We start from the raw sequence: 15,860 nt of genomic DNA, 5'->3' as shown, positions 1-15,860 counted from the left end.
CAGGCAGACATAGTCTTTTTTTAGTTTATTTATGACATATTTGTTTTTGATGTTGTTGATAGTTTATTATATGACATGTCTGTTTTGACGTTGTTTCTTATTTTAGAATGATTTATTGTTAATTTGTTCTCTTCATTTATTTATTTCCTTATTTCCTTTCCTCACTGAGCTATTTTTCCCTGTTGGGGCCCCTGGGCTTATAGCATCTTGCTTTTCCAACTAGGGTTGTAGCTTGGATAGTAATAATAATAATAATAATAATATATAGATAAGTGTTGTGAGCTTACAGTTTTAATGGACTTTTTGTTAGTTGTAACCCAAGGTGGAACTATTGTTGATTTTTGCATTTAACAAAATGACTTGATTGTTTTCCAGGTCCTCTCTCCATATTCCGTACTGTCATTCTGCTGCTAAGTTTAATGTTGTGGTTGAGTAGTTAATAAACAAAGACTATTACCATAAATATACAATTATAACCACTATTATAATATTAATTACACATGTGAAATACATTTGTTCCGGCGTAGGTACAAATCCTCCGCTGTTTATAGGGGTATACTTTCGGCGTAGCTGAAAGACGAGCCATGATAATTTTAGTGAGGCATGATTATCCCATCTGCTAGTTAGCAGGTGGGGGGTGGGGTAGACTGGCTACCCCGCTGACTCACACCTCTTGGCTGAGTAACCACTTTACTTTATGGCTTGGTAGAGGACGGACATGCTGCCTTTCTCTCCCGCTAAGACTTGCCTTGATGGTTTTTCTGTCATTTTTTTTTCTCTTGTGTGTGTTTTCATTTACCTCACATATATATGCGTTATGCCAGGCAGCAGACTTAGCGACGTTCTCCTTTGGGAGAACAAACCTCCCCTGCGGAGGTGTTATCTTTGAACCTGCTGGTTCTCCTTGACCCTTCGGGGTCTCGTTACGATCACCCCTTTGAGCTGGCGTGATCGTGAGCCTTCGGGCTCTCGTCGTGTTGAGCCCGCGGGTTCTCATGACAGTAGGAGTCCTTCGGGACTCCTCTCGAAACCTCGGGTTTCAGTTACGCTGAACATTCGGGACTCCTCTCGAAACCTTCGAGTTACAGTTACGCTGAACCTTCGGGCTCTCATAACGATGGTAACGTTGAGCCTTCGGGAACTTGTACCATCAATCACGCTAACTTTTCGGGGTCTCGTGAAGGGGGAACCTCGGTTTCTCGTTACGCTGACCCTTCAGGGTCTTGTAACATTAGTTACGCAGAACCCTTGGGCTCTTGTAACCTTAGTCACTCTGACACTTCTGTGTTTTGTGACAGGGAAACTTCGGTTTCTTGTTACGCTGACCCTTTGGGGTCTCATAACATTAGTTACGCTGAACCCTTGGGCTCTCGTAACTTTAGTCACTCTTACACTTTGGTGTTTTATGACAGAGAAACTTCGGTTTCTCGTTACGCTGACCCTTCAGGGTCTCGTAACATTAGTTACGCAGAACCCTTGGGGTCTCGTAACTTTAGTCACTGACACTTCGGTGTTTTGTGACAGGGAAACCTCGGTTTCTCATTGCGCTGACCCTTCGAGGTCTCGCAACACAGGCTACGTTAGGCATTTTATCTCTCGTGCGCTTAGTCACGCTGACCCTTTGGGGTCTCACAACGCAGTTCATGCTGAACCTTCGGGTTCTCGTGACCATAGTCATACTTATATGACAGAGTTTGCGGACTCTCGTTGTGTTGATCGTTCGCGCCCACACAACATAGGCTATCATGAACCTTCGGGTGAACGTAGTAGTGAGTACTTTCGCCACTGAGAGCTCTCGCGCACAGATTGGTGCGCACGACCAACCTTATGCGCGCACGACCAAAAATGGTGTGCAAGACCAAATTGCCGCACAAACAACTGGGCGCACGCAATCAGTTGAAATGGCGAATAACTCTTATAACAGATTTTCGAACTCTCGTTGCGCGAAGTGTTCACGTGTGCACAAGAGTTTTACTCTCATGACAGAGTTTTCGAACTCTCATCCCGTGAAGTGTTCGCGCGCGCCCATCATCATCAAGTGTTTTACTCTTATGACAGAGGGATGCCTGCTGCCTAGGGGTTTCCAACTTTCTACAGGTAACTATGACACAGTTCCTTTGGGTCCTGATCACGTAACACGATTCCTGAAAATTCCTTCAGGAACCAGCGACAGAGTTCCTGCGTATTCTCGTCACAACATCCCTTAAGGTCGTGAGAAAGGAATTCACAAATAGATTCTGAACCCCTAAGTTCTCATCCGAATCTCTCGGTTTCCGCGATCCAGAGTTTTTTCTGAAACTCTGTGGTCGACCTCCCCCCCCTTCCCCCCACGGGATGGGTCATCCAAATGTGTGACTTAATATGTCACTCTACACTCCCAGCTGATTGCTATGTTAGCTAGGCTGGTTTCGCCAGCACCGATCCTTTCGTTTTCGAACGAACCACCGTCATCTTCCCTCCACCTTCCCACTTCGAGTGGTTTGGTTAGCAGACGGAAATTAGCGGGGAATGAAAAATTCTTTATATTCCAGTTCATTTCCCCTGGCAGGCCTTGCCTGAATTAGAGGGTAGTTTTCTCACTAGCGAGGAAGAGTTCGATGGCAACTCCTTCGGGTAAGCAGTCGATGGTAATTATGCCTGGTCTTCTTGAAGCAAACCCCCACATACAAGACTTCACCCTTTTCGGGAGACTCGTTCCTGAGAAGTTTTACAGAACTTCAATGGGTGTTGTTAAAACTTCATGAAGGTCGTAAGCCTTCCCGGAGCATGCGCTCTAGCCAAGACTAAACCATGAGGTTATTGTCTTAAACTCTGTTTCTACCATTTGATGGAGTCAGCCTCCTCCATCATTGTACCCTGGAAATAACGTCTTGCCGTTTTACACGATAGGCTTCCGAGTTTTTTATTCTATCCTTACAGGGTTATTGTTTCGAACAATTAGTCCCGAAGGAACAGTGTTAGCTGACGTTAAAAGAACGATAGCAACAGTATGGGCAACTTTTTATTACATTTATGAATATTTCAAACCCCTCCCACAGTTAACCAGACATCCGTTTCTGTGTAATGAACACTGGCTAGCCCCTCGCATAAAGAGGAGGGGGAAACCAAAGGAGAAATGATCGCTTCTATAACTGTATATTTTCTTTGAGAACATGTCCGCTCTCATTCAAGAAAATATTAGTTAGTTAACGATCAAAATTCTTTCGGCAATAATGTTGCGATTCGTCGCACATACATTATTCCCACTACCGGATTCGTTGCAAACGTTTCCTGGAGGCAGAGAATAGGCATGCTCTAACGCAAATGGACAAGTACATATATGCGTGCAAGCGATCTTTCTGCCAATAAGGGCTGTATACATTTTGCAATTAGAACTCCGTTCTATTAAGTTATATATTTATATCCCTTACTGAAACCAGGTTATTCAGTACATTACTTGGCTACTTTCCTGTAACCAGACATACGGCAATTACGTTCTGCCTCCTTATAGGCATTTTTTCCTTTCCCCCGATCGGAAGTCTTAGTCTCCTACAAAGACTTTGGCTGGTAACTTCTCATAAGCATATCTGTTCCCTAGTAGGGAACATTTAATATAAATGCTAGTTTATCGATCTGAGACGAAGAAGTACAAACGTTTTTTGTCCTAAGAAGGAGAAACCTCCGTTACGAACGTTTTCAACGTTCTCCAACTGAGTTCCGGACACGACTTTTAAGTCAAACTACGCATGTATGCTTATCATGCTCACAGTTCGGTGTTACTACTCTATAGTAGACTTATGCTTTTTACCCATCCAACAATAGATTGAAGAAGATACGTTTCAATCCCCTCTTGGGTTTGGTTGGATGCGTTCGGTGATTACTGTACAGTCTCTAGTCCGGAAAGCGATCTCTATGGAGATTCGCTATTATAACATAAGCTGTACTAATTAACTGGTTTACCGTTTGGTATCGGTCTTATTTGGCCAACCACACTGGATTGGTGGCAGGTGGAGGGAGGACAAGCTGTTTCCCTTCATTGCAAGAATGTGCAAATAGTTACACGTCTTGTACACGTCTCGACATCATCTTGAAATGTGTTTATTGCTATGCACTCCCCCCCCCCATCACCGCTGGACGATCCACGGATGATGGGTGGCAGACGAGAGCTTCTGTAAAGAGGCCTGTCTTCTCGTCTTCCCTCTGGACCTGATGCTCTCTATAATGCATCAAAAGAGAGAAGGGGGCATATGCCCCACCATTCCAGCCTCATCCGTTGGCCCGATTCAGAAAGATACCAGCATTTACCTCTCTTAGAGAACCATCTAGCAGTACAAAGCCTCAGATGGACAGAGGACAACTAGTTGCCCCCATCTGCTCACGTCATTCCTGGTACAGGAATGTGCTTGCAAAACCACCCAGATAGTGGGCTCCTAGTGTCTTGGAATCGTCTTGTATCCAACAAAGTCTTAACTGTGTGAGGTCCCCGACTGTGGTTATGCTCGCAGCAGCCCTGAACTTCTGACTCCCGCTCGACCGTTCCCCAGTCCCGGAACACCAGGCCCTCAAACAAGACGTATTTCAAGATCGGTGGGGGTCGCCTAGAGGTGTGCCCCACTTTTTTTTTTTTTTTTTTTCTCCTCTCCCCATTCGGTCTGGTGAAAAAGTCCCCAGCCAAGTCAGGATAAGCAAGATTTTATCAATGACTCCAATAGCTTCGCTATGGCATCCCGCAGAATGGTTCTCCCCGCAGAATGGTTCTCGGACCTTCTGCAGCCCCTGACGGAGCTCCAATAGCTTCGCTATGGCATCCCGCAGAATGGTTCCCGGACCTTCTGCAGCCCCTGACGGAGTTCCAATAGCTTCGTTATGGCAACCCACAGAATAGTTCCCGGACCTTCTACAGCTCCTGACGGAGTTCTGAGGGATCTTCCTCCATGACACGATTTTCCAAGCAGCCACGTGCTAACACTTTCCTAAGCCGTAGCTTTGCTTTGACTTCACGCCTGTGGCGATCCTACACCACCTCTCTCAGAGAGGCCTTTCGCAACGAGTTGCGGGAAAGATGTCTAGGCACCTCAGACACTTTTCAGCGTCGGTTTTCCAGGCGAAGTGTTCGGTCCTTTGTCTTTGTGGCTGATGTCGTGGAAGGGGATTCTCTCCCATCGATGCCTTTACTTACACAAGTTTGAGATAACTTGTCCCCCGTCGGATCTCATCCTCCTCCTGGGAACGCGGTTCGGGACCTTCAGTCCTTGAAGGCCCCTCTATACGAACCTTTATGCCAGGCAGCAGATCGCTTCTTTACATGCAAGACAACCTTTCTACTCACTTGGGCTTTGACCAAGAGAGTTAGTGGGTTGTATGATCCATCTTCTGATGAATCCTACTCTCGAAGACGAGGAGAAGTAATCCTCAGCGGCGTCCTTGAGTGGATTGCCAAGACTCAAAATCCGAGTGTGCTGTACCCTAGGTGCAGCCCATTTTGAATAAAGTGTCTTCGCCCGGTAACCAAAAACCCTTCAACTGAGGTTTTACCGAGTGGGGAGTCTGTGGGGTTACCTTAAAAGAACGATACCAACTCGCCCCCGGTTGTCAGCACTGTTGACCAGCATGGGGAAGGTCAAGAGGAGGATCTCAAGGATTTCCTTTCCCTCAGGGATCGGAAGGCAATTGAGGTTGCTCTCAGTCTAGACTCTCCTCCATCCTAAGACTCAGAGCTCGTAACGCCAGTGGCGTTCAAGAAACTACTCTGTGGCACAGATAGTTTAAGTTGGCATGTGGAAGTGTCAGTCGACTTTCACGGCCCTCTTCCTGCAAAGACGTAACCCAAAAGAACATGGAGATCTTTTACATCGGTCCTGTGGTGGTCGCACAAATGGTCTAAACACCTCAGGTTCCTTGATGGACAAGTAGCAGAGGGTTGAGGGCTGAGGTTACCCAGATTAGTCTGGGGTGAATGAGTAAGAATGCCTGGCTCCTTTCTTCCTTTCACCTTCTCCCCTCTGGGAAAAACAGCTCTGCAAGCCTCAGCATAGCTGACCTCACTTCGCTGCAGGTAAGACCCATTTCCCTTGTGCCTCCTAAGTATAGGAGAATACTTTGTTACGTCCCCAATACCTTTTGAGGGAGGGTATTGGGTAAGTCTTAAGAACAATAGGTTTTGTACTCTAGTTCCTATGTTAAAGATAAGCCACACTGTTAGTTCCACTCACACACAAGCTTCTACAGGCCTCTATCAATGCATTACCTCATATCGGCACTTGATTTTAGCGAGGGTAGGGTCCTTTCTTCTATCGATCACAGATCGAAATAGAGAGGACCCCGGGTCATGACCAAGGCCAGTTGGTGAGGATTTCCTCCATCCTATGAGTAAGTCACCCTATAAATAGCGGAGCGTTTGTATCTACGCCGGAACAAATAACAAATTTGTAAGTAATTTGTATTTTTCCTATTATACAAATCTGGAGCTATTTATACAAATTGGCCCGCCACCCTGTCCACCGAGAAGTCCTGCCATAAGGCAAAGTGGTTACTCAGCCGAGAGGTGTGAGTGAGCGGGGTAGCCAGTCTACCCCACCCCCCACCTGCTGACTAGCGGATGGTGTAGTTATCCCTCACTAAAATTATCATGGCTCGTCTTTCAGCTACGCTAAAAGTATACCCTTATAAATAGCTCCAGGATTTTATACTATGAAAAATACAAATTACTTACAAATTTGTTATTTTGCAAGTAAGCTCAGTATTATTATTATTAGATTTCCCCCTAAAACATATACTGGATCCTTAAAAAAGAAATTATGAAAGATTTACATGAACAGAAGCATCGTATAGTTTATAGACGATGTGCTATTCACATAATGTCCAAGATACAGTACAATTTCCCTAAACAAAATGACTTGATTGTTTTCCAGGTCCCTTCTCCATGTTCCGTTCTGTCAGCCCTAGCTCCCTTGTCGCAGTTATCCACTTTGCACCTAATGTATGGCGCAAACAATGAGATTTTAGCTGCTGTAGGCCAGAGTGCCCCAAGGCTCAAGGAATTTCGGATGTGTTACAGGTAGTTTTACGTTTTGATTTTGTGCCAAAACTTGAGTAATTCTTTACTATGATGCTTTTAGGAAAGATGTCGTTTCTTCTTCAGAGTTAATGATTTTTGTCTAGGTTTTGATTATATATGTAATCACTCAGCAATTTTCACTATAGCATTCTGGAGTCACACTTTATGTAATCATCTCTTGAGATACTCATATTATTTGACACATCACTTTACTACAATGCTTTTTGGAAAAATGTTGTTTCTTCTTCAGAGTTATTGATTTTTGTCCAGGATTTGATTATGTATGTATTCACTCAATGCTATTTTCACTACAGCATTCTGGAGTCACACTTTATGTAATCATCTATTTAGAATCTTATATTATTTGACATAATATCACTTTATTATAATGCTTTTAGAAAAAATGTTGTTTCTTCTTCAGAGTTATTGATTTTTGTCTAGGTTTTGATTATATATGTTTTCACTATAGTATTCTGGAGTCACACTTTATGTAATCATCTTATGAGACACTTATATTAGTTGACATAATATCACTTTACTACAATGATTTTAGGAAAAATTATAATTTCTTCTCCAGAGCTAATGATTTTTGTCTAGGTTTTTATTACTTATGTATTTACTCGGCTATTTCCACTACAGCATTCTGGAGTCACACTAATTTGTAATCATCTCTTCAGACACATTATTTGACATAACTAAATGTGCACTTTTTATTTGCTCTTAATATATAACAAATATATGGAGGGTATTATTATTATTTACAATAGAGTACGTTACTGTATTTGCTTGCATTTGTACATTACCGCATACTATGCATTATACCAATATCAATGGGTTTGACTTTTCCTAGGAAGAGTGATGATATGGTTCAAAGTGAAATAATGCTAAGAAACCCAGAAGTATTGTTACAATGTTGCTTAATATTTAATCAGTTTGTTTACATTTGAATTGTTTGATCTGCTCAGATAAGCTATTAACCCTTTTACCCCCAAAGGACGTACTGGTACGTTTCACAAAACACATCCCTTTACCCCCATGGACGTACCGGTACGTCCTTGCAAAAAACTGCTATTTACGATTTTTTTTTTTTTTGATAATTTTTTGAAAAATTTTAGGCATTTTCCAAGAGAATGAGACCAACCTGACCTCTCTATGATGAAAATTAAGGCTGTTAGAGCAATTTGAAAAATATATACAGCAAAATGTGCTTGAATAAAAAATAACCCCTGGGGGTTAAGGGTTGGAAAGTTCCAAATAGCCTGGGGGTAAAAGGGTTAAAGTAGGGATGGTCGTGGCTTTAGTGAAAGAGTGCATTGTGTAATAAACAACCAAGCGGATGCTGACATTGGTGTACAATATTTTAAATTATCTCTCATATAGGAAATAATGTAGCTTTATTGTATACTATTTTAATGGTACAAAATTGCTAAATACACTGTAGATCGATAATTGGATCGATTATGTTCATCTATTCTTGTTTTTATTTTCTATTTGCAAGTGAAAGATCCAAAGACACAATCATATCTTGGTACTTCATAAGGCATTTTAAAAAGGTATAACTATATTGCATTACTTAATTACCATCACACTCTGTAAAACTAATTTTCACCCGTGTAATTCTAACAGCTACGGCGTTACAGACGAAGGATTGAAAGCTCTTTGCCTGAGGTTTCCCGACAATCATTTGCTACGGAAAGGAAGACACCTTCACGAGCTAAGAGTGCGCTCTTTCCACCTCAATCCCTGCTGTTCCACGTTATCGGAGGTAAATTCAGTTTTCTTCGAGTTCTTTTGGAGGTTTCTTGTTTTAGTATTTGAGAGATCTGAATACAGAAGGTCCCCTATTTTAAAGATTCGAAGATACAAATACAAAGCCAACTAAAAATAACAAAGATAAGATAAAGAAATACTGTAATGTCATAAAACAATATTATATCATTTAATACAGTATGCAAAACATCTTCCAAAACAACACAGAGCAAAACAAAACACGTCTGACCAACGCAAGTGCTGAGGAGGAATGAGGATAGGGGCTGGGAAGATGTAGGGGTAGAGAGGGGGGAATGTTGATGAAGGAGAGGTCTAATTGGTCAGGGAGGAATGAGGATAGGGGGTGGGAAGATGTAGGGGTAGAGAGGGGGGATGTTGATGAAGGAGAGGTCTAATTGGTGTGGGATCTATGGTCGTGGTTCAATCGCCCCAGTTTTCTATACCGACACTCGAAAAGTGAGCGAGCTAGGTTTATTCCTGGCATTCCATAAATCTCTTTTATCTCTGGTATATTCAGCAATAACTATGCCTTAGAAATGGTGCTAGAGGAGCATTTCACGGAGCGACACAGGTCGAGCCCAGAAATAGATTTTTCCTTCGGCAAAATCCCTTTTTTAATAACCTGATCTGTATTTTATATGAAACCTGATTATTTGTTGAATTTTGTAGTTGGAAATCATAAGCATGGGATTCAGGTTAGGCCAAAATGTAACAAAATTCGACTCACAAACAGCTTCTTGGAACTAATTAGGTTTGTAAGTGGAGGACCTTCTGTATGTATTAATTTCTTATGTTGCTTGATACTCTATATAGGCTAATATCCAGTTAAGGGATGAAAAATACTGTATATCTATACAATATACAGTAAAGATGTTTCTGTATTCAATACATACATCTCTATATTGCTTACTTTCACAGTAATCTTTGTCACTAGACTAAAGAAGCCTTGAGCCATTTATCAGGCCAATATGCTGCTGCTCAGTCTGCACTACTGCAAATCTTTTCTTACCATCATTTTTATTTATATATATACTGTATTGGTGAATGTGTTGTAATTTAATGCTAATGCTTGGGTCCCTCATTATACATACATACATACATATACCAAGGCACTTTCCCCAATTTTGGGGGGTAGCCGACATCAAACAAATGATCGAGAAAGGGGACCTCTCCTCCTGACCAGGGACTCGAGCGAGTTCGGCTGGTATCTCATTATAGTACACTATATTATTAAGTAGGCAGAGAATTAAGGACTGAGATTGGTTTTGCAAATTGTGACCAATACTATATTATACCACTCAAACTTATGGTTACTTTCTCAGTGCCAAGTTGTTGGGGGTCAGTGTTGTGTTTAATTACTTCATAAGTGGGGTTTTGTCCCCTCTGCTGAGTGCCAATGTGGGTGTCCCATCCAGACAATGGACCACATACTTCGTGGGTGTGAATGGGGGCCCAATCTGTATAGATTTGGATCTCTATGAATGTAATCAAGTTGCTTTGCAGTGGAAGGAATGTTGTCGCGATAAGATATGATGTTGAGTGACTCTGTTATTAGTGTTTTAACAGCTTTTGTACACATCATTTTTTTTTTTTTTTTTTTTTAATAAAATTCCCCTCACAAGGTTAGCTTGAATAGAGTTCTCTTTACTATCTGTTTCATGTGCACATTCCGAATTTCCATTTGGTTTAAGATGTCATTTATTTATTTTTACCTCAACCAACGAAGTTGGAAGGAGGTTATGGTTTCGCCCGTTTGTGTGTGTGTGTGTGTGTGTGTGTGCTTGTGAACAGCTTCCTGGCCATGATTTTAATTTGACATACATACATACATATACCAAGGCACTTCCCCCAATTTTTGGGGGGTAGCCGACATCACACAAATGAAACAAAAAAGGGGACCTCTCCTCTCTACGTTCCTCCTAGCCTGACAAAGGACTCAACCGAGTTCAGCTGGTACTGCTAGGGTGCCACAGCCCACCCTTCCCCGTTATCCACCACAGATGAAGCTTCATAACGCTGAATTGTAATTTTAATTGTAGAGTGATGGAACTTACAGGGATTAACTGTTTTGTAAAAAGTGGGAAATTATTAAATTTGCAAGCTCAAGGTCAAGCAAAATGTCCAATTCACGTAATCAGTAATAAAGTTTGGACATCATCGCAGACTTCAAACTTGGTTCATATTTGAGTGTATGAAAATTCACGCCAATTAAAACATGTTAAGGTCAAAGGTCAAGGTCGAGAAATAAGCTGCTGCGGTGGAGGTCTGCGCTCTACTGAGTGCCCCTCTAGTTGCATATGTACCTAGACAGGGAAAGTACAGCATATATTCATAGTTACATTTGTACCTAGGCAGGGCAAGTACAGTATGTATTCATAGTTACATATCTACCTTGGCAGGGCATGAATGTAACCTAAATAGTACAGGAGTGCTGGAGAAATTGTGTATGTACTGTAGTACTTAGCTTCAATTTTTATTTGTATTTCTGGGCTCAACATGTGTAGCTCCGTGAAATGCTCCTTAAAGCACCATTTCTAAGGTATAAATACTGCTAGATATACTGTACCAGAGAAAAAAGTTGCATGGAATGCCAGGAATATACCCAGCTCGCTCGCCCTTATAGGGTGTCGGTATAATAACTTGGGCGTGTGAAACCACTACCAGAGGTCCCTTACCATTTAGACTTCTCCCTCCTCAACATCCCCCATTACTACGAGGTGTCGTTCTCCACAGCTACTGCCCCACCACTACCACTACCCATCCTTAGCCCATTATTCCTTATAAGCACCCGTGAACGTCCGAACGTGTTTTTCGTAGCTCTGTGTTACTTTGTGTTTTTGCAGAAATAGATTTTTAAATATTTAACTTAGCCGGTGAATATATATAGCTGCAACTCTGTTGCTCGACAGACAAAAAAACAGTAAAACTCGCCAGCGATCGCTATACAGGTTGCGGGTGTGCCCACCAGCGCCAACTGTCGGCCAGATACCATACTCGATGTAAACAAAGACTCAATTTCTTCTCTGTCGACGTGTCGACAAGACGTACTTTACTCGCTGTTGAAACCTGGAGTTTTTCCCATCAGATTTGGTGAAGTACTTTATTTTGGTTATGAGCTTTCGCAGTACAGGGTTTTTCTTCAAATAAATCCTTGAACTCTTTTTTGTATCGGATTCATTGTTGATGACTTAGATCGTTTTTTGGAATTTTCCCTTGACCAATTCAAAATGGCTGACCTTTCACAAGTTCACAAGTTTAGAAAATGCAATGCTAGGGACTGTCATATGCGTCTTCCAAAGGCTTCTCTCGACCCTCACACTGTTTGTTCCAATTGTCGGGGTAAAACCTGTCAATTGGAAGATCGGTGTGAGGAATGCGTGGGCCTTTCGGAATTCGATTTTATCGAATTTGAGAAGTATACACGCAGACTAGAGAGAGATAGGGTAAGGAGAAGTTCTTCTAGGTCGGTAGATTTTTCCTCTCCTCATGCCCCTCTACCTAATCCTTCCCCTGTTGTGGTTGTTCCTAACCCCCCTCCTAGCACTCAGGAACCATCGATGGCTGACATGATGCGTGCTATCCATGCCTTGGGGGAGAGAGTTGAGTCCCTTGCAAGTGACCGCAATCAACTCATGGCGGATGTTAAGGAACTAAAGTGCCAAAGTGCCGCGGGAAGTGATAAAGTGCCAAGTGTTTCTCAAAGTGTTGTGAACAGTGTTGCGCTTGAGGGTTCGTCTGTTCGTGCCTGTCGTCCTCCTAGTCCGGGACCTCTTGCAAGCTCCCAAGCCCAGGGGAGAAGCAATGTCGTACGACGCATGGGTTCGAGAGGCCTTGATCAGCGAACAGGCGTTCCCTCTATGGTATCAGGCGTATCTCCCCAAGATCGCCCCTACCAACGTAAGACGAGAGAGCCCGTTTTTACCTCGTCGTCCGAAGGTGTTTCTCGTAAGAAACTTTGGACCAAGGTCTCACGACCTTTGAAGCGTAAGTCGGTCCCTTCAGGACAAGTCCAACGTCCCGGTTGTAGCCACTGGGTCAGTTCGGACTCGTTGCCGTCATCTGATGACTGCTCACCGCCTAAGAGAGGCAAAGCGGTTCCGCCTCAGTCGCTCACCCCGTCTGTTGCCGCACCTGCTGCCATAGACCCTAAATGGGTATTGCTACAGGACATGCAGTCCAAGCTTGCGTCCTTGATGGAGGACTTCAATGCGGAGAAGGTTGCTGCTGAACCTTCTGGCCAATAACCATCCAAGCGGTCTGTTGTGCGTCCTGTTGACGCTGAGGTTACTTTCTCGCGTCTACCAGTCGAGGTTGTACCCCCACCGATGCGACCTAGTGTGGTTTGCCAGCCGCACGTTGACGTTAGGCGACGCACGGAGGTGGTTGTTGACGTTCAGGACGTTCAACAACCATCAGAGGTGACTTGTTTTGACGCGGTGCGTCAACCTCCGCAACCCGGTATGGTGTTGACTGCACAACCCAGACGGTCTAAACAGTCTCGGGTGGACGCTGTGCGTCCTCGCGCACCCATGGTTGTTGACAGTTCACAGACTGTGCAGCAGTTCCATGACGTTGCGTCCGGATCCGTCACGCATGCACCAGTGCGACCGGACTCAGCGAGCCAGACGTTGCCCACTCCGTTGCCGTTTCCTCATCAGTTTTCGGATGAGGAACTATCAGATGAGGACATTGCTGAACCGCAAGAGGATCAACCTTCAGAGCTTGACGAACCTAAGGCAACTCAACCATCATTGGACTTTAGAAAAGTCATGGCTGTTTTTAAGGAGTTGTTCCCTGACCACTTTGTTTCTGTGGCTCCGCGTTCGCCGCCGTCAGAGTTTGTGTTAGGCGTGCCTGCTACCACACCTGCCTTTACTAGACTCGTTCTCTCTCGTTCATCCAAGAGAGCTTTGCGGCTGTTGGGAGACTGGTTAGAGACTAAGAAGAGTTTAGGAAAGACAGCATTTGCCTTTCCCCCATCTAAACTCTCGTCTAGATCGAGCGTCTGGTATGCCACGGGAGGAGTTCTCGGCTTGGGAGTTCCTGCCTCTGCCCAGGGCGACTTCTCAAGTCTTGTAGACTCTCCCCGCCGCCTTGCCATGAGACGCTCGAAGATTTGTTGGTCACCATCGGACCTGGACCACCTTCTTAAAGGGATTTTTAGGGCTTTCGAAGTCTTTAACTTCCTAGACTGGTGCCTAGGAGCCCTGAGCAGGAAGATCTCTTCTGCAGATAAGGACGTTTCCTTGCTCATTATGTCCTGCATGGACAAGGCCGTCCGTGATGGGTCCAACGAGCTAGCCGCCTCATTCACGTCTGGAGTCCTGAAGAAGCGAGAGTCTCTATGTTCTTTCCTGTCTGCTGGAGTGACGCCATGCCAAAGATCCGAGCTACTCTTTGCTCCCCTTTCCAAGTGCCTGTTTCCTGAAGTCTTGGTAAAGGAAATTGCCCTATCTTTAGTTCAGAAGGACACCCACGATCTAGTTGCGTCCTCGGCTCGCAAAGCTCCCCCTTTGCCTACATTGTCTGCTAGACCGAGGTTAGACACTCCAGCATCTCGCTTTATTCCGCCCTTTCGTGGCAGAGCCTCCAGCAGAGGAGGTGCTCGTGCCGAAGGGAAGCGAGGGAAGAGGAAAGGATCCAAGTCTTCTAAGGGCAGAGTCTGACTGCCCGCAACTTCAGACAGCAGTAGGAGCCAGACTCAAGAACTTCTGGCAAGCCTGGGAGAGGAGAGGCGCAGATCAACAATCTGTGAAGTTACTCAGAGAGGGGTACAAGATCCCTTTTGTACGCAAACCCCCTCTAGTGACGTCCCCCATCGATCTCTCTCCCAGGTACAGAGAGGTAGAAAAGAGACAAGCCCTGAAACTGGAAGTGTCTCTTTTGCTAGAGAAGGGAGTGGTGGTCAAAGTCTCGGACCTTCAATCACCGGGGTTTTACAACCGTCTCTTCCTAGTATCAAAGAAGACAGGAGGATGGAGACCGGTGCTAGACGTCAGTGCTCTGAATGTCTTTGTCACAAAGACGAAGTTTTCTATGGAGACCACATAGTCAGTCTTAGCAGCGGTCAGAAAGGAAGACTGGATGGTCTCGCTAGACCTAAGGGACGCCTACTTCCACATCCCCATTCACTCAGACTCCCAACCTTTTCTGAGATTCGTCTTCGAAGATGTGGTCTACCAGTTTCGGGCCCTGTGCTTTGGCCTAAGCACAGCTCCTCTCGTATTTACGAGGCTGATGAGGAATGTGGCCAAATTCCTCCACTTATCGGACATCCGAGCCTCCCTTTATTTGGACGACTGGCTTCTCAGAGCCTCTTCCAGTCGTCGCTGTCTGAATGATCTCAAGTGGACTCTAGATCTGACCAAGGAATTGGGACTCCTAGTCAATTTGGAAAAGTCGCAGCTGGTCCCATCCCAAACTATTCTGTATTTAGGGATGGAGATTCACAGTCAAGCTTTTCGGGCTTTTCCGTCGGCCCCCAGAATAGATCAAGCCCTGTTTTCCATCCAGAAGATGCTGAAGAAAGAACGCTGCTCAGTCAGGCTGTGGATGAGTCTGGTAGGGACGCTGTCATCCCTGGAGCAATTTGTATCACTAGGAAGACTACACCTCCGTCCTCTTCAATTCCATCTGGCTTTCCACTGGAAAAAGGACAAGACGCTAGAGGCGGTATCGATCCCGATTTCCGGAAAGATGAAGTCTTGTCTGACTTGGTGGAAGGACAATATCAACCTAAGAGAGGGTCTTCCCCTGGCTGTTCAGTTACCCTACCACGTTCTCTTCTCGGACTTGGGCTGGGGCGCGACGCTGGACGGTCGGGAATGCTCAGGTCTGTGGAACACGAGTCAGAGGAGCATGCATATCAACTGCAAGGAGTTGTTGGCAGTTAATCTGGCCTTGAAAAGCTTCGAGTATCTCCTTCGAGGCAAAGTGGTGGAAGTAAACTCGGACAACACCACGGCCTTGGCGTACATCTCCAAACAAGGAGGTACCCACTCACTGACGTTGTACGAGATCGCAAGGGACCTGCTCATCTGGTCAAAAGATCGAG

The 15,860-nt window shown here is 44.5% G+C and overlaps 1 protein-coding gene across 2 annotated transcripts in view; it reads left to right on the top strand.

The window, feature by feature from the left end:
* LOC137618075 (uncharacterized) overlaps window positions 1-15,860 on the top strand; it is a 52,578-nt gene that overhangs the window by 18,678 nt on the left and 18,040 nt on the right. For both annotated transcript variants that reach the window (XM_068348044.1, XM_068348045.1), the window contains exons 6-7: window positions 6,891-7,036; window positions 8,663-8,801. In XM_068348044.1, coding sequence (XP_068204145.1) covers window positions 6,891-7,036; window positions 8,663-8,801 — 285 coding nt within the window. The remainder of the gene's footprint in view (window positions 1-6,890; window positions 7,037-8,662; window positions 8,802-15,860) is intronic.

This window comes from Palaemon carinicauda, chromosome 24, assembly GCF_036898095.1.
Source record: "Palaemon carinicauda isolate YSFRI2023 chromosome 24, ASM3689809v2, whole genome shotgun sequence".
NCBI lineage: Eukaryota > Metazoa > Arthropoda > Malacostraca > Decapoda > Palaemonidae > Palaemon > Palaemon carinicauda.
Note: the sequence above shows the minus strand (reverse complement) of the source record. Positions and strands in the feature narration are given on the sequence as shown.